This window comes from Pseudopipra pipra, chromosome 1 (assembly GCF_036250125.1).
Source record: "Pseudopipra pipra isolate bDixPip1 chromosome 1, bDixPip1.hap1, whole genome shotgun sequence".
Taxonomy (NCBI): Eukaryota; Metazoa; Chordata; class Aves; order Passeriformes; family Pipridae; genus Pseudopipra; species Pseudopipra pipra.
This window is the reverse complement of record NC_087549.1, coordinates 118,386,088-118,412,300: the sequence shown is the minus strand read 5'-3', so window position 1 is coordinate 118,412,300 and position 26,213 is coordinate 118,386,088. Positions and strand designations below refer to the sequence as shown.

At 36.0% G+C, this 26,213-nt stretch overlaps 1 protein-coding gene across 2 annotated transcripts in view; it reads left to right on the top strand.

Moving 5' to 3' along the window:
• Positions 1-26,213, top strand: part of KCNH8 (potassium voltage-gated channel subfamily H member 8) — a 176,080-nt gene that overhangs the window by 106,076 nt on the left and 43,791 nt on the right. For both annotated transcript variants that reach the window (XM_064673240.1, XM_064673231.1), the window contains exons 7-8: positions 118-325; positions 22,999-23,196. In XM_064673240.1, the coding sequence (XP_064529310.1) occupies positions 118-325; positions 22,999-23,196 (406 nt within the window). The remainder of the gene's footprint in view (positions 1-117; positions 326-22,998; positions 23,197-26,213) is intronic.

Below are 26,213 nucleotides of genomic sequence, written 5' to 3'. Positions count from 1 at the left end.
TATCTGTGAAGAGCGGACAAAATTTCATAGAGCTTTTGAATTTCCTTTCATTGAAGCAAGAAATCTGTGTGGTAGAAGTAAGCTGCTGACAAGTTTTTTTTTTCCATCTTCTCCTAGGTTTCCCTTGTCCACCTTCTAAAGACGGTGCGGTTGCTCCGCCTGTTGCGTCTCCTTCAGAAGCTGGATCGTTACTCCCAGCACAGCACAATCGTTCTCACGCTTCTCATGTCCATGTTTGCCTTGCTTGCTCACTGGATGGCCTGTATTTGGTATGTCATAGGGAAAAGGGAGATGGAACAGAATAACCCCCTTACCTGGGACATTGGTAAGTTCTTCCATCCTACGTACACATATACACATGTGTATATCCATATATGTCATCATGATCATCATCATCATATGTACGTAAATATATAAAAGCACATGTATAAGTCACTCAGGATTTTGGAGTTTGTTCAATCTTACACAGTTTTTTGGTGCTGTCTGTAGAAAAAAAGGAAGAGATTGGCACTCTAAATCTCGGGTCAATTTGAAAAAGAGGGTTAAAATAAAAAGAAATTGGCAAAAAGAAAAAAACTATGAGATTTTTAAGAGTGATTCAAAGTTTTGAAAATTGAGGATCTGGATAGGAAAGGGCTAGACAGAAAGTGTAAAAGAATAGATGAGAAAGTTCATGGTTTTTGTGAATTAGGAAAATTCATCAACAGAGACATTCCTTTGAGTATGCTGACTATTCCTTCCTATACATTAAATCATATAGGCCCTGAAATGCCAAGTTAAAAACTCCCTTTGTAACTATTGTTTAGCAGGTTTGCAGGTTATACTCTTTTGCAGAGCACATGAGATGTTTATCAGTGGAGAGATGGTTTGGGGATGCTCAGTTTTGGTCCAATGTTTTCTACCCCAGCCTTCATTCTGATTTAATTGAGTGTTCCATGTCGGTTCCTTAGATTTTAAGCTTTTCATTTTTTGTTAAAGGTTTATTATTATTTCTAGGAGTTGTACCCACATGTGATGAAACTATGGGGAAACAATATACCTTATATAGGAGCCAGGTACTCGTACACCACCACTCGTACAGTACCACCACCAGGTACTCGTACACTGTTGAAGGTGTGTTACCCACTAGTGCAACAGCTGAGACTTGACATCTTCCCACATAGGTCATTCTGACTTTACTGTAAAAGCACATTTCTTTTGCTGTCTTTCTCAGATGCCACAACAACCCCCTTTTCTCCCTTTTCTTTCTGATTCCTTGTGTTCTATCTTTTTAATTCTACTTGTAGTTACCTTTAGCCTAATCTATTCACTGAAGCAGGAGAGGAAATCAAGTCAGCAGTAAAATTAACTGGAGAAGGGAAGCCTGGCTAGTTTCTTTATGCTATTAGATATGGAAGACATGATTAAAAAGCATACAGATAAATTCTAATATATAAGTTATCAGTGAGAGAAAAAGAATGCATGTGTATCTTTCATAAACGGACTGTCTAATGGTCAGGCAGAGTTTCCCAACAGAAAAAATATCGGGGGGGGGAATAATGCAAACACCTGTGGTCAAAGGCTCAGTGATGTGCATTCAAACTGCAATTGTCCTATTCTTATCTCCTTTGATTTCTTTTCTCTTAACCCTGTTAGCATCTGTCTAAATCATCTGATAACCATAAATCTGAAGGAAAAAAGACAAGCATGTTAAAGGTGGTTGACCTCAGAGAGGTGAGGATGCTGGGTCAGGTAGAGGAAAAGAATAAACAAAGTCCTATTTTTTTTTATAGGTTGCTTAAAGCTTTGTGGAGTTTCTTATTCTTCTAGTTAGTTGTTTTTTTCTCTTCCCCTTTGTGAACCAGGTCTGTGACCTGCTGCTGAAATCCTCATGGAGTGCAAACCTCTTAAAGAAAAGACTGCAGCTGCAGGGGAGAACATACAAAGAAAGCCCACTGTGCAAAAATTGGTCAAATACTGTTAACAGAGAAACAAATCCAGATAATAATAATAATAATAATAGTAATAATAATAATTGTCTCTAGTGGGAAGTAGCTATGAAGACACATTGTCAGCTTATATAGGCCACAAAAAATAGCTGGTTTCAAAGCATTCATTGCAGTCCAAGTGATGATGATGGGCTGTGTCCTTGCTCCCCAGGTAGGGCTGCTGGCTGTTCTCCCTATGCTCCCTTTTCCCCAGGCCAAGGCCGCAGTCAGGAAACTCTCTTCATATACCCTGGGGCTCTTGCCATTTATTGCTATGAAAACATTAGCTTTCACCAATAAGTTTTCTCCTTTCTTGGGCTAGGGCAATAACAAGAAAATGTCCCAACAACCTCATCAGAAGCAATCCCAGTTTAACTAGAACAGAGACATTTCCGAGAAGTCCTATTTGTGTCTCACTGAAGAGTTTTGTTTCTGGGTTATCACACACTGATAGTCTTCTAGTGGGCTTCCCAGGCAGAAACTGCTCCATAGGAGCCCCTCACCATTAGCTCATCCCGGCCTGTGAGACTCAGTGACATTCCCTGGGCAGCTGCAGGCATGGCAGCACATTGGATGGGCCAGGGCACTTCCATATTGGATGGGCCAAGGCACCTCCACATTGGATGGGCCAAGGTACTTCTTACTGGTGTGTACTCTCAGACTTTAGCCTCCTACCTGGAAAAAGGGCTTCACCATTTGGCTTCCCCACAGCATGATTTTGTTTTGGTTGTTTTTCTAATACTGTGGGTTTGCATTTTTGCCTGGAAAGCTGTTCTATTTGTAGATAGTCTCTAAAATATTTAGATGCTATAAATGTATAATAAAAATTACACTGTAATGGCTCCTGCAAAGCTCTTACAGATATTAGTTCTGTATCTATCAGAATGGTTATTTCTAATGTTGTAAGTTAAATAATTTATGGCTTTGGGGATTTGTTTGGAGTTTTTGTTTGCTTGCTTGGTTTTTTTTTAAGTGAAACAGTTTTAAAATGTTAAAGTATTAGAAACTGGTTTAAAGAAAAGAGATCAAAAAACTCCAGATATCTGACATGAAGCTGCTGTTTTGCAAAGACCACTTCAGAACTGATGAAATTTCTGTATAAGCTTATGTGTCACATATATGAGCAGAAAAATTAGATTATGTAATTTTTTCAATCAGTGCCAATTTTATTGCTCTCCACATGCAAACTACTTGCTGGTGAAATACAATGAAATTAAGTCTTGGCCCTCTGCGTGCAATATCTTTTGCTACTCTGGTGATATACTGCTGATTATATGTAGCTAGACTTTCACCTTAAGAAAACTTTCAGTAACAAGTTCATTACACCTCACAGCATCCACATAGGTGATATGTTGAGGGGAGAATGGTAAGTATGATTTAGAGTATGAGTGATTAAGGAAAGTAAAATGAGATCTAGAGATAATAATAAATCACAAGCAAATAATGTACACAGAAGAAATCTTGATTGGAGTATAATTAAGGTAATATTACTGTGAGACACTGAGGACATTCAGTTCTCCTGAAGGAAGACCTCAACTTAAAATTTTTGGAGAGCATGTAAAAGAGCATTATTACAGCAGGCAAAGCAGTAAAATAGATCCTAAGCCTTATATTTATAGATTTTAATTTTTTAACTTTTAATTTTGATACATTAATACCAAAACTCAAGACTCAAGTTTCAATCAATACATCTTATACAAAATTTATTCCAGCCATTAGGAGGCTTTCTAATTGACAGCATTAAAAATACAGTACAAAAGTTATGAATCCTATACTATTTTTCATTTAAAGAAATGTGCCTGCTCTTTGGAATCTCTGCTTTTGATTCTTCACTGGAGTGTCTCAGATGATGTGCACCTGAAAAACTGGTGCACTGAGTATGGATGATGCAATGTATACAATAGCTGAAATATTGGAATGGGTTTGTTCTAAGAAATGAAAATGATGCCTGGAATGAAAAGAAGATTCATTTGCTTTTTATGCTTGCTGATGGTTTTTTTTTTTGAGGGGGGAGAGGTGCAGGCTGGGGGAAGAGGCAGAGGAGAAAAAGCTTTTAGCAACCTCCTTACTCCATTTAGTGCTTCCTCAGAAACGCTGCAGCACAGATTTCAAGGAGGTTTGCTGGCACTTAAAGCAAATATTTTAAAGCTGCAGTACTGTTAACATAATACTTTGAACCTTGCTGTGCCATCAGATATGCACCATAGCCCCCTATGCACGTTGACTTTAGTGGGAGCAGCATTTGCTTCTGTGTATCTCTGGCGAATTTAAACAAATTAGGTGCTTAATTTGCATTTGGATTGGGGCAATGGGAGTGATACAGTTTTTCCTATGAAAATACCCAGGACTGAAAATGGTATTTGCTTTGTTCTTGCTGGACCTAATTGTAAGGCTTTATTTCACTTTTTGTCCTTATTCAGGCAACATTACCATTGCAAATAACATAAAAACATGGTTACGTTCCCAAATTTAGCCATGTGACTGCAAAATGAGAAAGATGTAGTGTTTGGGTATATTATTCATGAATTGTCATGATGTGGTGGCATTCGGTCTTATAACAGTGTAGCATACTGTTAAAATCTGGATCTATTGCGTAGCTCTAGTATTGCCACATTTAACTGAATTATTTGGAAGATATGCAGTATGGGCACTGTTTTCAGAGCTAGAAGCCTTAACCTCAGCAAGTTCTCCCATCTCAGGAAACAGTTGTTCCGTGTGCAGCAGCTTGACTCTAACGTCTGATAAAAGACAAAAATGCTGGATGGATCATTCCCACCCACCTGAGGCAGGGGTACAGTTCTTGTCCTGCTTTTCTCTTCTAGCATTTTCAGGTCTCTCTCTGTTGCATTCCACCTTGTTCTGCTCGTTTGTTTTCATTGGTGAAATAGATGTTTCCCTGAGACATGAAATGATTTTAAGCAACCTATAAAAATAAGATTAATTTTCTGTTACCTGACACAGAGTAGAGGCTAGACTATGTAGAGGTTCCAGTCTGATTGTAACACTCTAATTCCATTGATTCTCGTTTCTGTAGTTTAGCTGGCATTAGATTTAGGCGTAGGTTTTTTATTTTCTGACTGCTCTTTTGTATTAGTATATACTGAGCTATTCCCCCTCAGGTTCTCATCAAATATAAGAAAATGACTTTTCAATCTGTCTCTGCAGGGAACAGATAATATTGAAAATATTTCCTACTGCTGAAGGCATTAATTCTGTAAGAACCATATGATGAGGTGTCTTGAGTGTAATGAGGAGATTAGGAGAGGGACAAGAGTCAGGATACTGGCTCCCTTGGGTGGTCAAAGCTGTCAGGTAAAATTTATGTCATTGTCTCAAAACCAAAAAATTCTTCCTGTCTATCAGAAATTTAGCTGCAACTTTTTTGTTAGTCCATCTACAGTAACACAACATTCTCACTATGGAGATGTTGTTATCAGTGCAAAATACGTTAAAAAAAATAACCTGTGCTTTTATAGAAAACAAAGTATACGGGCTTACTTTGGGACAAGCTTTAAAATTGGGTCTGTAAAGGGTATTGTTATTCCGCTATTTAAATCTTTGTTTCAATGTAATACTTCCACTTTCATTTCAGGTTTTTACTCATTTTCTATTAGTTTTATACTTTGCAGCATTTTTGAAAACAAGAATTCAATTGTGACTGAGCCACTGTAGTTTCATACTCTGCAATACAAAACTTCCCCCACCAAATTTGTCCAGCACACACTGGTAGTGTGAGCCTGTAAAAGGCCCTGGATGCTGACTTTGAGTGAATACCCTCAATTAGCTCTCAGTGGCAGAGTTAGGTACAGAATAAGGTACACAGCACCTGAGTGGTGCCAGTAGGAAATGCTGAAAATAGGGTTGTGCCTTCAGGCCCTTTTACTCAGGTTTTATATACCTCATGTTGGGCTGAAGTGAACAGCCCAAGTTCGCAGCTGCCTTCCCCACTGAGTCCTAGAGGGAATTTAGGTGCAGGGACAAGGTGGCTGAAGGATCCCTGCTAGGTGAAGATAGGAGAGAATCTCCAAGTATCTTAATCATGTAAAGATAGTGGCACTTCTGGCCTGATGTAGAAGTTGGCTGAAATGGATTGTCCAAAATGTAGGTGTCTTATGTCTTAGATGCAAACTTCAGTTTACATTCTTGAGCTTGTGTTCCTAAATTCTGCCCAAGTCCTTTGTGGTCCCCAGGTAGCTTCAGTCTTGTCAGAAGACTGAAGTCAGCATCACTGGAATATCCATTAAGAGAGACATTGCCCTGAATTCTCTTGAGTTTCAACAGCTTGGGAAGTTTTAGTGCCAGGAACTTTTTTCCAAGTTTATTCTAAGAAACCCGAGGCAATTGTTAGTTTTTATAATGTTCTGAGCAATTTTACTAGGAATTCTGAAGGTACAGATTTAAATATAACCTTGACAATAGATACTTAAGACATTGGTATATTTATTGGGGTTAAAACTCTGGCTGGCCTCTTTTCAGAAAAAAGACTATTTTTAGGTACATGTATCTGGTAGTTCTTTCTCAAATAATGTATGTTAGTGGTTTAACTAAGTTTCTGGTGCTCTTGGATCCAGCATAACCATGGGGTAAATAACACTAGAAATCATATTGGAAAAATCAGTGTCATTACATACATTCTTGATCAATACAATAGATAATTTGTTAAATAATAATTACTTAACTTTTGACTCTTAGTATTTTTCATATTGTATTGCACCTCATAACTACTCTAGAAGCAGGTAGATATTAATGCATCATCATATTTTTGCAAAGGAGTGTAATGAATTAAATGGTTAGACATGACAAACAAGATGGTATTAAAGCTGAGATAGAGGTTTGGTGTTTACTTTTATTTTTTTTGTATATAAATTGTGTTAATGATCTCAGATCATTCCAGCTTTGTCTCCTCTGCTAAATAATTAAAAAAATTGGTTTTGAATGTGATGTGAGAAATTTTTACTAAATTAAGCGTTTAAAAACCAAAACAAAGAGAAGTATGAAAAATAATGGGATTTTTAAATCTGATTGCCAGTCTAAGACTGATTGCCAGTCTGCTTTTGAACCCTCTGAGGCTCATATTTTCAACATATTCTTGGCAACACTGGCAACTTAGTTTTAAAAAAATATGAAAGCTGAGATTTTGTGTGATCACAGATTTCCAGGTACTGGGGGCTGTCACGAAAATCAGCTAACAAAAAACACAGGGTAAAACCGTAACGCTAAAGAATGGTCAGTTTTTGGACACATATGATGTGTTTGGTGCATGCAGGTGCATGTACCTACTTCTGTATTCCAGGCCTACCTTCCGGAGTTTGAACCTGGACCTACATCAGAACAGCTTCTAGTAATTTCGACAAATGTTCAGCTTATGAAGAGCTAGTACTAATGAGCCACAACTGGAGCCTTGGGAAAGGCTGCAGCTGGCACCTGCTCTTGTGCTATCTGGCAGATGGCAAGGTTCGGCGCAGGTGCCCTGCACTCCCCAGTCTTCTTTGGTAGGAACAGCAGCTCAGGCTTTTTTGTTGCGCTATAAGAACTAAATGAATCCTCCTTACTGACAGAAAGAATACTTGTAAGTTTCCAAGGGTCTTGGCCAAGAAAACTGTCTTCTACTATAAAATATTGGTCTAGTTTCACTGCTCTAAACACACACATCCATCAGGTTAGAACTGACATGCATAAATTTATAAATCCTGGCACAGAGCAGGAAAGAACATCATGCTGACTACATTGCACAGGGCATCATTTAAAATAAATGATCAATTGTTCATTTTAGTCTGTCATCTCTGTACCTGAATGTTTGATTTTAATTTTTCTTCCAGTCTGCTTCATTACATTTTTGATTATCGGTTTTCTTCACTTTTTGTCATTAGTAATAACAGAATATGTGCCTTTGGAATTTTGTTTTTTTAAGGTTTTCTTTCTGGTTTTTAAGAGGTATCTTTAAGAAAAAGAATTTTAAAAATGAGTGCTGGCATCTTCAGTTTAGTAGAATAAATATCTATATATATTTATAGATATATAGAAAATAAATAAATGCTCTGTTGACCTGGGGTACCTGTATTGAAGGTCCATTGTTGTGTGGAATAGAAATACCGCTATACTCACCTGTCCATTTTGTTTGTGGGAAGCACGGCCGAAAATTCACTTCTAATTAATATAAGAAGGAAATGGTTGATTGGCTACCACTCTTGTGAAGTATCTTGGGGTATCGGTATCTGAAAGCCTTAGCCAACTAATTTGGGTCATTTCGTGCAGTACTATATGAAATAATTAGCCCCTGGAGTGTCATGCAGAAATAATGAATAGGAATAAAATAGGAAACCAAAACAAGAAAATTACTTTGAAGCTGTGAAACTTTTCAAAGCACTCATCTTACAAATGATTTACAAACAGTACTTACTACGTTGCACATACTTGGAGAAAGACAAGGATGTACCAAAGTACTGAAGCATTATATAGTGATGAAGCACTCTAAGGAAACAGAAATTTTTAATTCCAGAAAATCTATCATTGGAATGCCTTTAAATATTTTTAATGTCTTCTTTAAATCCTTATGAGTTTTACTCCTCTGTGAAAGTAACTCTTTTATTGTATACGCAATGTGTATACAATAATTCCATGAATTAATGTTTGGAGTGCACTATTTCTAGACTTGTTAGAACAAAAGTAGATAAAATCATTAAAATCATGAAGAAATTAAAGTGAATAAATGTACAAATGTACAACCAAAAAATATTTATTTAAAGTCTGCCGAATACCTTACCTGAGTGATTAAAACAATTCTGATGTAAAATACTATATATGAGGCCTAATTTGGAGAAGCTTGTGGTGCAAAATATTAATGAAAGAAAACTTTGTGTTTTATCTAATTGGGTTACACTTTTGAGTCAGTATAAATGAGGAAAGTTCATCTAGCTTTTGAGGAAGAAATCCATTTGTAGGTAATCATAGTTATTCACTATTTGAATGGGACATAGTATTTTCTGTGTCTGTCAGTCTGATAGATTAGACACAGAGAGATTTAAATGCTGCAAGGAGGTTTTATGTGCAAAGCTGTAATCACCAGAGTATATGCTGGAAGTATGAGTGGAAATCTGTCTGCACATGGTAAAGACCTATACTTACAATTTAAGGTCTTGTAAAGGTTTACCTGAAAACCTGGACCTACTTTTCTGCCTGTTTTTTATGTTAAGTATATACTAAACCATAAATATAAATCATATACTAATATACTTTTGAGGAAAGGTTTTCTTAATTAACATCCCTCTTTTCAGACCTGGGTATACCAGACCTTGTCAGGATTTGGAATATAAATTTATATTTTAAAATATTCATAGATATTAATTTTGTGGAAATTATTCAGTTTTGTATTTATTTGTAAAAACAACTGGTTTTGAGGTGCAAATGTGTGAAACCAAAGTGTCATTTGTTGAGCTGAACTGAATTTTTTCCTCTGCATTTAGAGTAACATTAATTTATAGTTTAGCTGCTTTGGGCCTTAGTAAGTTTTATTTTGCCATTCTTCCCTGCTGTTCTTTTCTACAGGCTCAGTTCCTTGATTAAACTGTATTTTCCTTTACACACCGTACTTTGCCTTCTGATTAAGCCATTTTAGCAATCATGAAATACCCCAGGACCAAGATACCCTGTTGGATTTGAAGCCCTTGGAAAAATAGGTACAAAAGTACCTTATAAAAGGGAGTATGAGATTTTTATGTAGTTATTAATACATTTTCAAGATTTTGTACCTAGTAAAAAACTTCTGGACAATATTACTGAAAAGTAAAAGTCCGGTGTGTGGATGAAGTCCCTGAGATTTGACAATCTGTGTCTAACCACAGATTACCTACACATCATTAACTCTACCTACCATTCATTAACTCTACAAAGCAGTTTTTACTGGAAGTTGAACATATTGTGCATAAAAGTCGTGCTCAATCAATTTGAAGTTACATCAGGGTCTTTTAACCCTTAACTGCTGTACTTGGAGTGTTGGCTAGAGAGAACCATTGGGGTTTATTTAGACCAGCCAGCTGGTTGAAGCAGGACTATCATATGCACTAAATCGGGTCAGACATTACTTGCTCCATTCAAGTCCTGAACACTGTCAAGATTGGAGAGGACTCCATCTCTTTTGGTACCTTGTTCTAGGGTTGCACTACCCTCTTTGGAAAGCTTTGTAGCATTTTGCTAAAATATTAGTGTCTATTACACATTGGTGTAATAGGAAGTTTTGTTAGGATTTCTCAAAAATCTCTCCTTCTGTTTTTAAAGCTCATGATCTTGGCTGTTCAAATTATAATATCTTATAACCCACAAAACCATTGCTATATATTTTGAAATCTTTTCAGCAGCTGCTTCAATATCTGGTTGGACTGCCTCTCAGCTCCATCACATAGGTAGAGATCCTAGGGAGTTAGAATGCCATGTTGCATTCCAAACACATCCCATAATGACTAAAATGGCTTTGCTTTTCTTCTATAGCACAAGCATGCCTTACATTCTTAATCTAGAGATGTCCTTTGTGTATATTTCTATTTTCTATTTATTTATCTTTTTTTTCCCTGCCCTTTAACAGATCAGGTGCTTGATATTAGAAGGGGCTTTCTGCTGCCAGAATAGAAAATCATTTCCCTATAAAAATGAAGAAATTATTCTTCCCAGACACTTTTTCATTTTTACCTTCCTTGGAAAGTATTTGTGCTCCTTTTGTACTTTCAGGTGACAATGCTTAACTGTCAGCAAAACAAGTCAATGTGAAGCTATAAGAGTATGTCACAGTATTCTGCAGCATATAAAGTTTTACACAAGACCTGTTTTGTAAAAATAATTATGCCTAATTATTCTAAATCATTTTTCACTGTCAGATCTAAGAGAGCTAGAGATAAAAATGCTAATGCTTAGGATTCCCTTATGTCATGCACTTCAAAAAGACCTGTCAGATCTGCAGACACACATGTATTATTTCAGAACTGCTGTAGCTTCAAACACGTAGTGTGCTTTCCCATTAAGACACCACTTTTCTTCTTTACCTTTTATTCTTTCTTTATATCAAGCCTTTATTGCATTGCAATTTCTTGGGGTTTTTATTATGTTTAGATATATACTGGAGTAAAATATCTCCTGTGGTTGATTTCCCCCTCAAAAAAGCCAAATATGTTTGGATCTAAACTTCCTTGATTCAGATGACACATAATTAAAAACATATTGAAAAATGTTACTTATGTTGTAGATTCAAGGATTTGAAAATTAAGACAAGGCAAGAGCAAATAAAGTGTTAATACCATTTATCATATGGCTGCCTGACAGAGTCCTGGTCCAGAAAGCAACACAGTGGCTCCTTAAATAAGAAGACAGAAGAAAAGACCTAGACGATACTGTAAAATCTATGGAGCAAGCAAGGAACAGATTGTAGCGAGGGTTAACATACTTAGCTGTTATCTAACCAGCATGGATGTTATTAATATAGAAGACAAGGAGAAATGGATGTCATGTAGACTGCAGCAGTCTATACTGACCCAAACTGAACTCCATACTGTCATTATCATCTCCTGTGCAGGCTAGTCAGATGGAACTTAGCTTGGTTTTTTTGCAATTACCCTTTCATTTGTGATTAGATGTACAAAAGGAAACAGTTTCTCTGCTGAGGCTTCTGTGTCTGTTTTACCAAGCTGGGAGGCTGCATTTGAATATGTAGGAGCTGCTGAATATTGGCATGATTTCTGGAGTGGGGAAGATGGCAGGAGAGGGGAAGGTACCACCTGTCAGGGACCACCTATTGCACTACTCAGATTTAAAAAGCAGAGAGGACTCTTACAGAAGAGTCTAGAAGTAAACAGCTCTATTCTTGCAGATTGCTGACAGTTAAATAGACAGTATGAAAGTATTTGTGGCATATTGCACTGTCTTTATAAAAAATATAGTCCTCTTGATATCTTGCTCTTGCAAATAAATAATACTTTCTTTTACAGAGATTTTAAGGCATTGACTACCACTGTCATTGCCTCCGTGAAAATTTATTTGCAGATTCTGAGTCAGAACTGTAAATATACTAACTCTTAGGACTGAGATATTGTCATAAGTACTGAAAAACTTTAGCCTGTATTTCTCTGATGGTGAAATCTGAGCAAGTGAGAACATCAGGTGAGATTAATTTACCAACTGTGTCACACTGCACACATACAGACCCAAAGATTTGCAGAACTGACATTCTGCAAGGTTTTGTTTCATGGTATATTTTTTGCACATTTTAATAATAAAGTTTTCATTTTAAAGTGATCTGTATTGCTTATGGAGGAGGATACTTATTTCTTTAAGAAGACATGAATGTGTCACCTATAGTAGCTCAAGATCTCTTTGGTCTGATTTGGACTCCAAATACATAAAACTGCAAAACAGATTTCCAACTCTTCAGCTGACACCATAAAAAAAAAAAAGTCATTCTCAGTAATTTTATTGCAGCAGCACCTGGGATGCTAGCTATGGGTCAAGACCCTCTTGTCTCCGTTGCTGAATTAACACAGGATAAAAAGGCTGCTCTTGCCCAAGAGGGTATTACAGTCTAAATATAAGACAAGAAAAGCTCTAACAGATGGGTACAGACCGATGGAGCACAGGGAAGCAAAGAGGGCATAGATAGACGTGCTCTTTGCACTGAATGGACTAGGAGCACTAACATTTCTAATTGCAAGCTTAGCTGCAAGGCATTTGATAGCCTGAAAAAGGACAGTAACAGAGGAGACTCTTTGTACAGTGACAGTGTGACCACCTCCTTCAAGAAGATTATTTGCGAATGATTTATATCCCTCTGATTATAGTCTTGCAATTTATTTCTTAAATTACCTTTATGTTTAGACTTGTATGGTTTACCTGTAATCTAAAAATTAAATTAACATTATACAATATTGCAAAAATAGTAGTTAATTTACTAATGCTACTAATTTCTTTTAGTGTAAGAACCCTAGAATATATATATTGGGGAGAACAAAGCAAGATAATTTAAAAAAAAAAAAAGGTATTTTTCTTCACTCCAAATACATTAATGGCTTTAGAGTTGTTTGTAAACTATTCCTAGTAAAAATAAAAATTTTAATAAAAATAATTAGCTATACCTAATGCTTTGTATGTATTGACGGCTACATTCACAGAAAGTTGGTGTTGAAAATATCCCCATCTTGTCCTTTTAGTGATTTGGGGAAGAGAAAGTAAACTGCTGACTTGCAAAAGCGAGAAAGATTTAAATCTCCCACATATTCAAACACAGCCATCTGACAAATTACTGTCGAGAAGAGCTATGCATGCTTACCACAGAGAAGAAGAGTTTCCAATACATTTCTTTTCTAAATTTACCTACTTCTTGATAAATAGACTGAAGGAATTTATGACCTAGTTCTGCAGGAATGCAGGTGCACTGACCATGTACACTGGAGCCTCTCAGAAGTCTAAATGTTTGGAGAACTCTCATAAAATATCAAAATAAATGTGTTCCTTGCAGATCTGCTGGGTCAGCTCTTAAAATTCTTATACATAACCCTTATACATAATATAGACAGGTCTCTATCTTGGAATAAATGTATCTCTGCTATAAAGGGAATCTTTATTAGATTGTATGGTGAAACTTGTGTGAAGTTATATTGAAGTCTTCCTCATAAATATGAACAACAAATCTATGCAGCTGTCTGGAGCCTTATGAGGCAGTAAGGTAGTAATGCAGCATAGGGATGAAAGGGATAACCCACCCAAAGCCTCCCCAGTCAGCCTGCAGGGCCAAGCCACCGAGTAGGACAACCACAGGCATCCAATTACCATTCCACATGGCAAGTGGTCCTAGAGGAAAAGTCTTCCAGTGATGATAACCTCTGTGTTCACACAGAGCATTCGCTAGCTTTTTGGAGACTGTCTCCACTCAAGGGGACGTGTCTCCACTCCCCTCATACCACTCCTATCTTTACTCTCTCACCAGAATATACTGTACTTGTAGACATGAAATAACTTCTCTGGAAAGAGAATATTTTGCCCCATGGCAAAGAAGAAATGTAAATACTAATTCACATTAATTATCTACCACTTCAGGGAGTATCTGGGGCTCTGACTGTGAAACTGTCTGGGCTGGTCCTTGGGGATTTATCCAACACAGTAGAAGAAAAAGTAAAACTGCAAAACTTTATTTTGCAGGCAAAATAAGGTAGGGCATCATCTAGAAATATTAATATTTAATGCATAAATATAGTTAGATTCTGTCTAGAAACTGGGGCTTGAAATGTGTGAAGCTGTTGGTAATTCATGGGCACTGTGTTTTCTGGAGTGTTTACCTAGCATTTTGCATTAGGTGGAAGAGCTGCAGAACTCCAACCTGCTCTTACTTTTTAGCGACCAAATATTTTTAAAAATGTATCTTTCCAACATTGTTTTCTAAACAAATCCTAGGACTGAAAGTATTTCATGTCAGGTCTCTTGCTCTATCACTTATAAGCTGTGAATGTGCCCAGGAGTGGTCAACCAGGGACTTTGGAAATCACATTGTAATCCATGCACTTGTAGTTCTTTCACTGGGGTGGATTACTAGCTTTCCATAGGATAAAAAGTATTCTTGCACTTATGCCTTTCCAAAATTAAAATTTAAATTATTTAAAAGACCACACATTTTTGATGACAAGAAATTGAATGCTTTCTACAAGGAATTTTTGTCAGTATCTTGAAGGTGGCATCAACTTTATCACGAGAATACAGGAATTCTTATTCTAAGCAGTGATACTTCAGAGTTGAGTTTTATCAGATAATTAAAGCTTAATTGTTAGGTTTTCAGTACTTCTGTTTTGTTGTTATCAGCAACATTGCAATTAGATCTTAGAATTTTTTTTCCCTTTTTAATCCTTGATTGAACACCTCTTCTTCCTGAAACTACTTAGTTCATTGAATATTTATTGCACCATGAAAACTTCATTTTCAGTGAGCAGAATGGGTCAATATCTTGTTATGACTTTGTCAAGTTAAATGAGTTAAAGCTTTGCAAAATGTGATTTTTTTTATAATACCTTCTAAGTATATATTCAATTAGAAATACAACAGCCAATTTATTTACAAAGGGGATTATTCAGCCTTACAAAAGAATTACATGGGTTGTCACCTTTCAAATAAAATCAACTTTCTGTAGACCTGACAAAGTTTAAGCTTGTATCTCAAAATGATCTAACCAAAGGGAGTACACATTTAGTTTGGAAAACTCTATGGGTTTTAAAAGCCTTTAAAACATCTGCCTTAATGTTTGTTCTCTAGATAGTCAAAAACTTTCCCTAAGGATCTTGGGAAAGATACTCTTTCCTCTAGATCATTGCCCAAGAAGCACATCAGGCATCGCACATGCAAAGGGTACTCCATCATTTAAGGCAAGCATTCAAAAGGAACCAGTTATGAAGGTAACCATTTCACCCACCTGCCTCTGACTACAGAGGCTTGTTTATCTCGAATGTCCAAGCCTCATGGAGCAGTGGGACATATCTGGATGCTGTTTATCTTTGGTTGTTGTTTTTATTTCTGACTGTGTTATGTCCAAGTTCAGACTTTCTCTGGACAATTTACAGACGTCGGAAAATCAGTGGTAGGATTCCCAAAGTCTGGCAGAGGACTACAATTTCATCTATGTTCAAATCCTGTTTTTTTTTTAATTTGGTCCATAATAAAAATAAAAAGTAGATGCAAAGGTATGAATTGTCAGCATTATTAGAAGCGTGTTTGTGCCTTGGATTTTGGCTCATGCCCATCTCTTACTTCATTTGTTAATTTGGGAAGAGTTGTAATAAGAATTGTATCCAGTCTCTCTGCAGTGGAAATCAAATTGCATTTTTATTGAATCTATCCATTCTTGTGTCCACATAACATCTAGTATGACAATGTTCCTAAAAATTTCCACTCGTGAGCCTTCATCTATAATTTTGGAGAGAAGATGTCTCATCAGGGTTTAATTCTGAGAAGGGCATGGTTTTGAAATTATCAACTATTTTTCTTTTAATTTTAAACTATTACATTTCTTGTCATTTGCATTGTTTGAAAGCTCCCCAAAAATATGCTGTTAATGTTTTCACGTGGATATTTATACGTCTATATACCACTTACATGAATGAAGGCTCTATTTTTCATTATGGATTAGGCTTTAAAGACGAGCATCTCAGATCAGAAGCATGAAATCTTCTTATAAAATTTGTTCTCTCTGCTTTAAAGATTTTACTTACTGAATAGAAAAAAGCATAGAGTACGTGATAGAAAAGGGGTTATTCTTTTCCTGTTCGATTACAAATTAGAGGGATTGTTTTGTTTGTTTGGGTTTTTTATTGTCTATAATGTGGGTATTCATCAAGCCAAAGTGTATAAACTTTTATCTATATCTGTAGAAAGTTTTGTGTAGTTTCTATCATGATAGTATCCATGTACCTCAGTCCAGAGGTTAAGTAGAATCTGCTGGTACAAGTTTAACACAGTTAACCTTTCACTACCTGGATTAGTTGGTGCAGTGAATGCACCATGAAAGTACCAAGGATTATGACCCCAACATAGAAAAATGGGGGGAAGTATTAAAACAGACAAAAGTTAGATTTAAAAATATACAGGTAGTGTGTCACAAAGGGAAGAGAAAGGTGATGCTATGAAATGCTATGCATTGATCTGAAACACTAATCCCCATACTTGCTGTATGCATGGCAGTTCCCAGTCAGCACAGTTATGCCTGGGCTCTGGCCCCAGGTCACACAGGGTAGCCTTGAGAGCACCTCTACAGCAAGGACTTCAGTCAGTTGAGACAGTTGAGATAAAACTGTGTTTCGTATAGTCCAAGTTAAATCTATTTATTTTCTATGTCATGTCAAAAATTTCCCTCCACAAAATTTGACCATGTGGATTTGACTGCAATAGATGTTCCTCAAGTTATCTCACACTACCAAGTCTCATTCATACCCATGTTATATGTCTTTCTAATTTAAGAAAAAAAAAAGTCATTAAATCCATCATAATAAAGAATAAAATCTGTTAAGGACCACATTTTACAAAGCTAAAATAAGAAAACAAATTTTTTAGAATAAATTATTTTATGACTCACTTTAACATTTTTAAGCAGTTACAGTGATTGAGAAAAATCTTAATGTCTTTATAGTATACCTTTTCTTTCTCATTTTATGTGTCTACTGTTTGCGGGAAGGTGTGTTAGCAGAATAAAGACCAAGGAGACTAGATTAATGCCAGTTTTTCCTCATTGTCATGAATCCATTATGATTATGTCCATTGTACTAATACTGAAGCCATTCTAGTTTAAATGCCACTTAACTTTTACTTACTTTGAATGCCATCTAAAATTATCTTGTTCAAATATAAACCTCTGGGCCAGATAGGCTAGAGCTGTTCCTTTGTGGCCTGTGCTTGTTGGCATGTCATACAGGTGTATCTCAGGTTTCCTCTTATATATATAACATTTAATTTATTATCTTAAATTTCAAAAGAGCATAAATTCATGTCCTGTATTTTACTACTGTTCAAATCTGCCATTAGGGTACATGTCATGTAGCTGTGTTTTTACAGTCTTAGAACCTGTAACTGCCACACTTTCAGGATTGTGGCTTTTTTTTTTTTTTTTTTTGGTACCCGTTTCTTTCTAATCTGTGTGAAAGAAAAGCCTAATGCATGTTTTATTTATTGACCTGGTACAATAAGGTCTTACACATTTACAGTCCTCCAGAAGCAGTGGTTGAAGTTATGATTGCTCCTGTCACCTCTGGGATTCTTTAATCGTAAAACCATCTGCTCTGGTACCTGGGAACTTCTCCTGTCATGACAGGCAAAACTCCACCGTGAATCAAACCTGTAAACAAATGATCAGATTTTGTGACAATGAAAGAGTAACAGTGATGTTCCACAGGGTGAAGTAGTAGGAATGGTGCTGTTTAGCCTATTAATAGTCTGGAAAAACTGCAGAGCTTTTAACAGGAAAAAATTGCACATGTCAAAAACATTTTGGCTAGACAGAGATAAAAAAAAACTTTGAGTACCTTGAGAAGAACTTGAATGCCTTAAATGAGTAATTATCATGAGAAGAGAGGCAATGATTATTCAATAATGCAGTCATGCACACTAGAAGAAGTAAAATGATTTAATCTTCTTGTATGCCTTTAGATTCCGAATGCATAGAATCAGTCAGCAACAACTGGAGAGTAACTGTGCAAAATTCTTTGGAGCGATCTTAAAAGCAAAGCTAATGTTTTAATGTCAAATGAATGATAGTTACAGTTTAATACGGTAGAATATATTCATTATGCTGTTGTAAAAAATCTTATCTCAGATACAGTATTAGCTCTGGCCTCCCCTCCTCAAATGCACTTTAACTATGACACATTCTGAAGCAGCCACAAGGACAGTTGATGGAAGTGATTTGGACATCTAAAATCACAGAAACTGTTATCACAAGTGCCTTTACCTAAAAGGAAGGAAATTTACCTGTTTGTTCTACCTTAGCAACTGTTTTGCCTTAGGCTTTATTTTGTGAAGGTTAATATTTCAAAGAAACATAGTAGAGACAGATACAAGCTCAAAATCTTGGTTTCATTGAGATCAGTGGAAAACTTGCAACATTTTTCCCCCATTTAAAATGGAAATATGAAATATTCATTTGCAGATCAGAGGGTGCAGCTATGTAATGAAAGGATGGTATGGTTTGCCATGCAAACATATAGCTCCTTGCTGCCTGGCTCTAGATCTGAAATGAGGAGCTAATTTAAAAATGCATTTGAGTGATGAAGGATCTTTTTTATCTTGTATTGTTTTTTCTCTTGTATAGTTTGTGGTTTTTCTGTCTTCTCCTTAATGACCCTAAACTCTTCACTGCAACACACAGTACTAGTCATAAGATAGAGACTTCTGTGTTAAAAGTTATAATCTATTTATACCAGAAGGCTGCAGGTGCTTTGTTCAGTATGTTTTTCTACTATTTTTTAGTCTTTGGTGACTTACTTTTACTTTTTGTCTTTTTTTTTCTTCACTATTTCTAGGTTTTCTTTGTTTTTAGATGATTTTGTGTTGCCTGCTATTTTCTAATGTACAGTTCTAGGCTTTGGAGACTCATAAAGAAGACATGGCATCTAATAATGCCATTGCCATATTTGTACTTTCATGTAGAGCTATAGAGTTTTTCAGTTGAGCCAGAAAAACAAAACTCAGCCTCAAACATAGTCCTTAAAGGTAACCCACACTCAGCAGTGTCCTTTAGTTTACTCACTACATATTCTCTGTCCCTACTATCACCATAGTATCGATTACTCTCTCTCCTCACTAGCATGAATGGGACAAGTATGATTTGGCCTTATGTGAGGTTCAGATACTGTTTAAACACCAAAAAAAAACAATTACATGAGAGTAGATAGGCTTTCCTATGTTTACATTTCCCCTAGGAATACTTGAAGTCCCTAAATTTGATGTGGATTCATAGCTGAGAGAAGCTTGGCCTTTGTCCCATCCTTTTCTCTTTTAACATCATCACTACTGGTCTGTTGGGGACCATTCCTGCTTGCAGGCATTCAGGGATGCTCTAAGATGTTCTCCTCATCCCTACCTCTTTACGCTTCCAGATGCCGTAGTGCTGAATAAACCAGAGATTTATGGTCTGTTTTTTAACTGGGAAAGAAAATGTTTGTCTTACTTATAGAATAAGTGCTGTGGGTAATTAATGCATTAGAAAATGCAACTCTTTTCCAAGTTTTTGAAGTGCCAGACAGTATTTTGGTATGTTAAGTGTCTGGCATGTAAGGAAAATCTAAGTAGTAGAATAGAATGAAGCTACGAATTATAGGGAGTGAGGTACCTACTCAATACAGAGTTAGCACCATACCAGAAGACTGAGCTTCTGAGTGGCTAGTAAATGAAATAATGTGTTTTATATCTAGTTAAAAAGTTTGTAATCTATGGATGTTTAAATGCTTTTTATGCTTCTACTGATACTTGAACACTTCCCCGATATAGATAAATGAGACTCAATATAGAGTCTTACAGTAATTTTCAAAGTAGCCTAATGGAGCTAAATATCCAATTCCTATTGACTTTTTGATAGGACTTGATTACTTAAGTGCTCTTTTTCTCTTTGAAAGGTCTTCCTCTTAATTATGCTGATTGGTGCTTTAAAATGTCTTCAAAGTAAGAGAGCTATACCTAGATAATGCTAATTCCGAACCAGTCAAGATTCATAATGCTAAATTCTAGGAAGCTCCCTCTGACTACAAGGTATATTTATTTTCCTCTTCTTCCCTGAGGGCAGAAATTAATTGCTCAGGTTTGCCAGAAAATTTGCTGAGAGCTATTACCTACAGGAACCAAAAAGGAAAAGGAATTAGTCAATGATGGTACCTTGTGACTATTTCCATTGGCTAATGGAAGTATTTATGATCAACAGCATCTTGGCTCTACCCTGAAATGAAAAAAAAAAAAAAATGCAGTGCTAACAAGAAGATGATCTGGAAGATCTTGCAGCATTTTATATACTATGACTGAAATATCATTCTATATTATTTCTTCAAAAAGTCCTGATTAGGATATTCTCTAACAACCAAAGTAGAAGTGAGAAGCTATAAACATGTTCTTATCTACAAGTCAGAGGAATATATGTATTGGCTTTTCACTTTCAGATAAATGCTTTCTCTTCCAAGTCTAAATCTCCAAAGAAATTTATCTAACAGCTTTTCTTTATATCGTGGGCATTATTTTCGCAATTGTTAAGAATTGCTAATAATTTCTATCTGCTGCTGTTGTAGCTCAGTGATAAGCCATTCATCCTACTGAGAAGATCATTTGTCTGACCCTCAGTTATACCACAGAACTAGGCACAGAATACAGAACTCATTTCAAATAGCAGTGTCTTGGCCAGAAGTGCTTATTAGCAACTGTAAAATGACAGTATTGTATTTGGTGTTTTGGTAGTAGAAATATTGTAGAAATAATGTAGGGACTTCTACTGTTTGATAGGTGTAATTTATTTTTGTACTTTACCTTTACTAGCAGTAATGAATCCTTTAGGAACAGTGATGTTTCAGAAGGGTTGGGTGATAACCTTGAACATAAAGTGAACTGTAAAGGAGAAACCAGTTTACATATATCTATCAGTTAAAGAGTAGAGTCATGCACCTTTCCTGGATAGTACTGAAAATGTATGAAAAGCCAAAAAAATGGAAATACACAGGTCAGGAATCACTGGCTTTTAGAACACTCTCAGGAAGGAGATTTTCTCCTAAAAGGCATTATTTTAGTATTCTCATATCAGTTACAGTTATTTAAAATAACCTGTTTGTTTCAGTTTTGCACTGAAGATCAATTTTCTTTAACTGTCTACTCTCTGCAAGAGATTTGCTTAGGTTTTTATTCTATATTCTTTAATGTTCAGGATTACATTCCCCAACCCAGAAACATAGGAATTAAATCTGCTGTACAAAGGGCCATGTTACTGTTGGGAAAATGCAGTGTAGTCTCAGAAAAATAGTAGTGTACAGAGGTACAGCTGGGCTTTCTATTGGTTAAGTTAGGCTTTTTTTTTTCTTTTTCCCAGTTTTTCTTTACTTTCATTTTAAATAATTGGGAGCCACAAATATAAAATAGCCCCACATGATTAATACTTCCTATCAAGACAAAATCAAGGAGATTTCTTATTTTCATTTTTGTGTCTGTTGTCGAGGTAAAACAACCTACTCAGTGCTGCCTTGATACAACAATGCAAATCGCTTTCATTTATGCTTTTGGTTAAATTCACTGTCCTGCATAGAGTGGGTCAGCAGGGTCATGGCCAGCCCCTACCCTGCCATAACCCAGCCCTTCTGGCTGAGCTTTCTCTGTAGGACAACATGCCAGAGATTATGGAGCTGAGCATAGTAGCAGCCTTGGTTCAATAAGTCTGCTGTAAATAGTAAATTCTTACAGACTTTTTCCCAAACTTAATTGAAAGCTGGGACAGATACTTTAAATCTATCCCTTACTTTTGCAGATATTCTGGGCAATGGGATTTCTTCCAGTCATATTTGGATTCATCCAAATGGATGCTGACTGAAGGGGAGAGAGAATAAGCTTCAGGAGGTGATTCAGGTCTCACCTTCCAACAGAGGGACCACCAAACAATTTTTCTAAAAATAAAACTCTATCTGTCAGGATTATTTTTTTTGGAAGTTCTCCCTGAGTACCCAGGAAAGATTCCCAATCTCCCAAGCAAGCTGCTTAACAGGCAAAACTGCTAAAACAAATCAATTTTTATCCTTTTTTTCCCCCAACTTGATTTTTGTGAAGCATCGTGTTTATGCAATTCATTCAGGTCATGTGTTTTCCAACTGCATATTTTTCCCTGCTTTGTAGCTTTGGGATTGTTTTGTTGTTGTTTTTTTCAAATATCTATGAAGCAGTAGCTAATTCTACTTTCTTTAGCACACATAGACTCATTTAGCAAAATGAAAGGAAAGATTTAATGAACAATCTAGAAAACACTTACTGAAGCATCTTTTGAAAATTAATTCTGGTTTGTAAGTTATGTTTAGATCTTTGAATCTTCTCTACTGTAAAAAGAAACAAGGAAAAAGCTCTGAATATGTAATTACTATTACTATTATAATGACTTAGCCTTAGTATGTCAAAAAGCTTTCCAAGCATTAATTAATGGAAAGAATCAAATTATGTTGCATTCTAGCTGCAATGTTATTAGGTGATGATTTTTTTTCTTTTCAGTTACTTAATGGATTTTATAAATTATCTAATTAGACCTGTAATATGCAATTCAAAACCACTTCATTTCCATACAGATATACAGTTCTTATCATAAATAATCATGCATAAAAATAAATATTCCAGAGACACAATATTATTGTGCTGTATAAATTCCTACAGTTTAATGTTCTTTTTATTCTAGGAATTATGAAAAGAATGTAGTGTCCTTTAAATAATTTTTTTTAGAACTATTTTGTTTTATGGCATGTGTAGTTTTCATGGTGTCAGTATTCCTTAGTAGTTCTTTTTTTGCTTTGTTTTGCAGGTTGGCTTCATGAGCTTGGAAAGCGTATTGAGTCTCCTTACTATGAGAATAATACACTAGGAGGCCCATCAATCAGAAGTGCCTATATAGCTGCCCTATATTTCACTCTGAGCAGCCTCACCAGTGTTGGGTTTGGAAATGTTTCAGCCAATACCGATGCTGAAAAGATCTTCTCCATTTGCACAATGCTGATTGGGGGTAGGTACAAATGCTAAATGCCATGTAAAATGTTTTTTGGGGGTAGAAACAAGTAAAACAGCTGCGATTTTGCCAAATTTCTTTTATAAAAAAACACAGCAGAAAGTTTAACAAGTTTAATTTAAAAGAGCAAAGCAAGGAAATAACTTTGGTTTACACTACATAAACTCTCTTAGGAAGATATATTTATATCTTTTTGTTCAGTTGTGGTGACAAAAGACGGTGTCACACAGTAAAATGCAAACTCACATTATTGACAGTGAGAATGGCCCAGGCACGTGTTGGGGATTTTGGTCACATGGCAGGCACTTTTCTGGTCAGCTGGGTATTATGTGCATGTGAGCTCCAGTTTGGTCCCCACTGCAGTCCTGAGAATGGTGATGAGGGAAGGTGGGCAGCTCACAGGGCAATGTGTCTGTGAGCTGGTGTGTATCCACAGCTGAACAACCAGAACAGAGAGAAGGCTAGGGAGACAGGACAGAGCCAGGAAGACTGTTTGGTGAGCATTAGGTGACTCTACCATAAACAAAAAAGCAGTTCAATTGTCATTGGTAATCATCTGGTTCAGATTAGAATCAGAGTGCAATGTTTTTCTCAAACTGAAGCTCTTAGTGGTATTTTTATTTATGTTAATTATCTAATTGTACTGTTGAGGAAAGTCATATGCTCATTCATGGTTCCTTTCTTTCTGCTGAGACACCTGGGTACAATCAGTGAACTGGTAGCACCTGCAGACCTTTGTAAGCCAAGACCACTAGAGAAAGTACCTGCAGCTCTCTGTTTCCCCCAAAAATCAGCGGTGCTGTTTTGTAATGTGTATATCATACAGCTCAAAGATGTCACAGAGGGCATGAAGGGTAAAATCAAATTACCACTAAAGTACTGCCTCCTGCCTCCCCTTTTTTTCTGCTTGCCTAGTTATTCTAGAAATACTAGTAGGTATTTCTCTGGGGCTAGTCAGTAAAGCCCAGGTTGTCAGCTCGTTGTCAGCTTTGCAGAATAAAATTTCACGGTCAAAAATAAATTGGCAATTTGACACTTGAAAGCAAGCGAACAAGATGAATGACCTGTAAACTATATATTTGCAGCATAAAGTGGTATAAAAACTGATCAATTAATTATTGTCATTTCCCTAAGTCACGAAAATGAGTGGCAATAATATAATGAATCATCCAAGAATGATATAATTTTGATTTTTACAATGTCACAAAACCATAAGCAGCTCATGAATTGCTCTTGCTGGTAGCATAAAATTATAAAATTATAGTTTTGAAATACTCTGTGGTCTCTCTGCTTTGGGGCTTTCACTACATAAAATCAGTTGGAATGAAGGAAGGAGTTTTCATTTCTGTCAAGAAATCAAGAGATACCCTGTGTAAGGCAATGATGAACATTTAATACTCTTTGACATGACAGAGCTTTCATAAACTTAATAGAGTCGAACTTAAAGTATCTTATGCATTTATTTAGTCCAATTATAGCAGTTTTATTTTCATTTCTTGTATTATTAAGTAATAGAGATAATATGCTTGTGCTCTGAATAAATTGTGAAGAACTAGTTGACTGAATGTAGTAAGAGGGAACTGATGACTGAAAGACAAAGTTGCTCACAGGCAAGCAGGTAAAAGAATGGTTTTATATCTGCGAGGGTCCAGTGAACAAGATATATTCCAGGTCAAAGAGCAGAGCAGGTTGATCTCCAGGTATTTTCTTGAGGAGCTGTATTTTAGATACTGTTGAGGAAAATCACTAGGGCAAAGAAACTTGGAGTTAGCATCATACAGTGCAGATTGGTAAGCGTGCCTCAGAAAACTGTTAGGAATGAGGTACTAATCTGTACTTAAGGACATTACACCTCTTCATTTCTTAAAACATGTTTTAGGCTATTGTTTTGGCTGATATTTATTTTAAAATTCCCTAGTGGAAAGTGATATTTTGAGAAAAATTTATGTAAGTTTTTTAGAGTTTTTGATAAAGCCATTAGTTATGAAATTTCATCATGGGTAGGGTGAGTTAGTTAATCAGTAGTCTTTCTGTACTTCTTTAGTGTTTTTCACTGCAAATTGAAAGAATGAAGTGAATTTACTACAAACTTAAAGAAAGGCGAGGAAAGAAAAAAAAGTGTTAACAAAGAAATAACTTATAGTATGCCTTTTTGATTTTTACTGGCCTCCTGGTATTAATTTCTATTTTGCATGAATTTGAAATTTAAATTTATAACAAGTAACATTTTGAAGATAAAACATCCTGTTATACATGGTATTTCTTCTTAAAGTTGGAAAGAAAATTTACTTATTAAAATTTATCTAGAATTCCTAGGATACCCAGTATCTGTAAAATACTAATCAGATCTGTCCTCCAGCAGACAATCATACCATGTTCTGTTCTATATTCTCCATGTTATTTCAGCAAATAATGTGCAGCTTTGTATTTAAGAGATTGAAGGCCCACTATAGTAGCTTCAGTCCTCCCTAAGCAACAAAAATGTAATTTAGAATATCCATTAAAATAAAGGCCACTTTATTTTATGAAATATAGTTCCTAGAATTTTACAGAATGGAGTAATATATTTCTTACAGAAGGTAGGGTGAGTCTGTGATTATTTGATAAAGAAATCTAATGCCTGTCACAGCCAAGAATAGCTTGTCATCATAAGTAGCAGTTACCCTCGAATGTATATAGGCAATGACACATTCTACCTTAATAATAAAATTTTAGATTATATTTGTCCCTATAATAACATCACAGAGATGTCTACACTGTCCAGGTCCTAACCTTAGAGCCTTCTGGTAGACTTACATCACATGTGATTCTTACAAATGCATCCATACACCACCTAATGCTTTATTGCTCCCCCACTTTTTAAACTGATCATTGCATCCTTAAAGAGGCTACACTATTTCCTTAACCTATTTAGATGTGTTTGGATTAATCGTTCAGCCACAGCTGCCATATTTCTACTGTAATATCCTGTACCTAGCATTACACCAGGCCCTCACATTTTGTTCCTCAAGCTT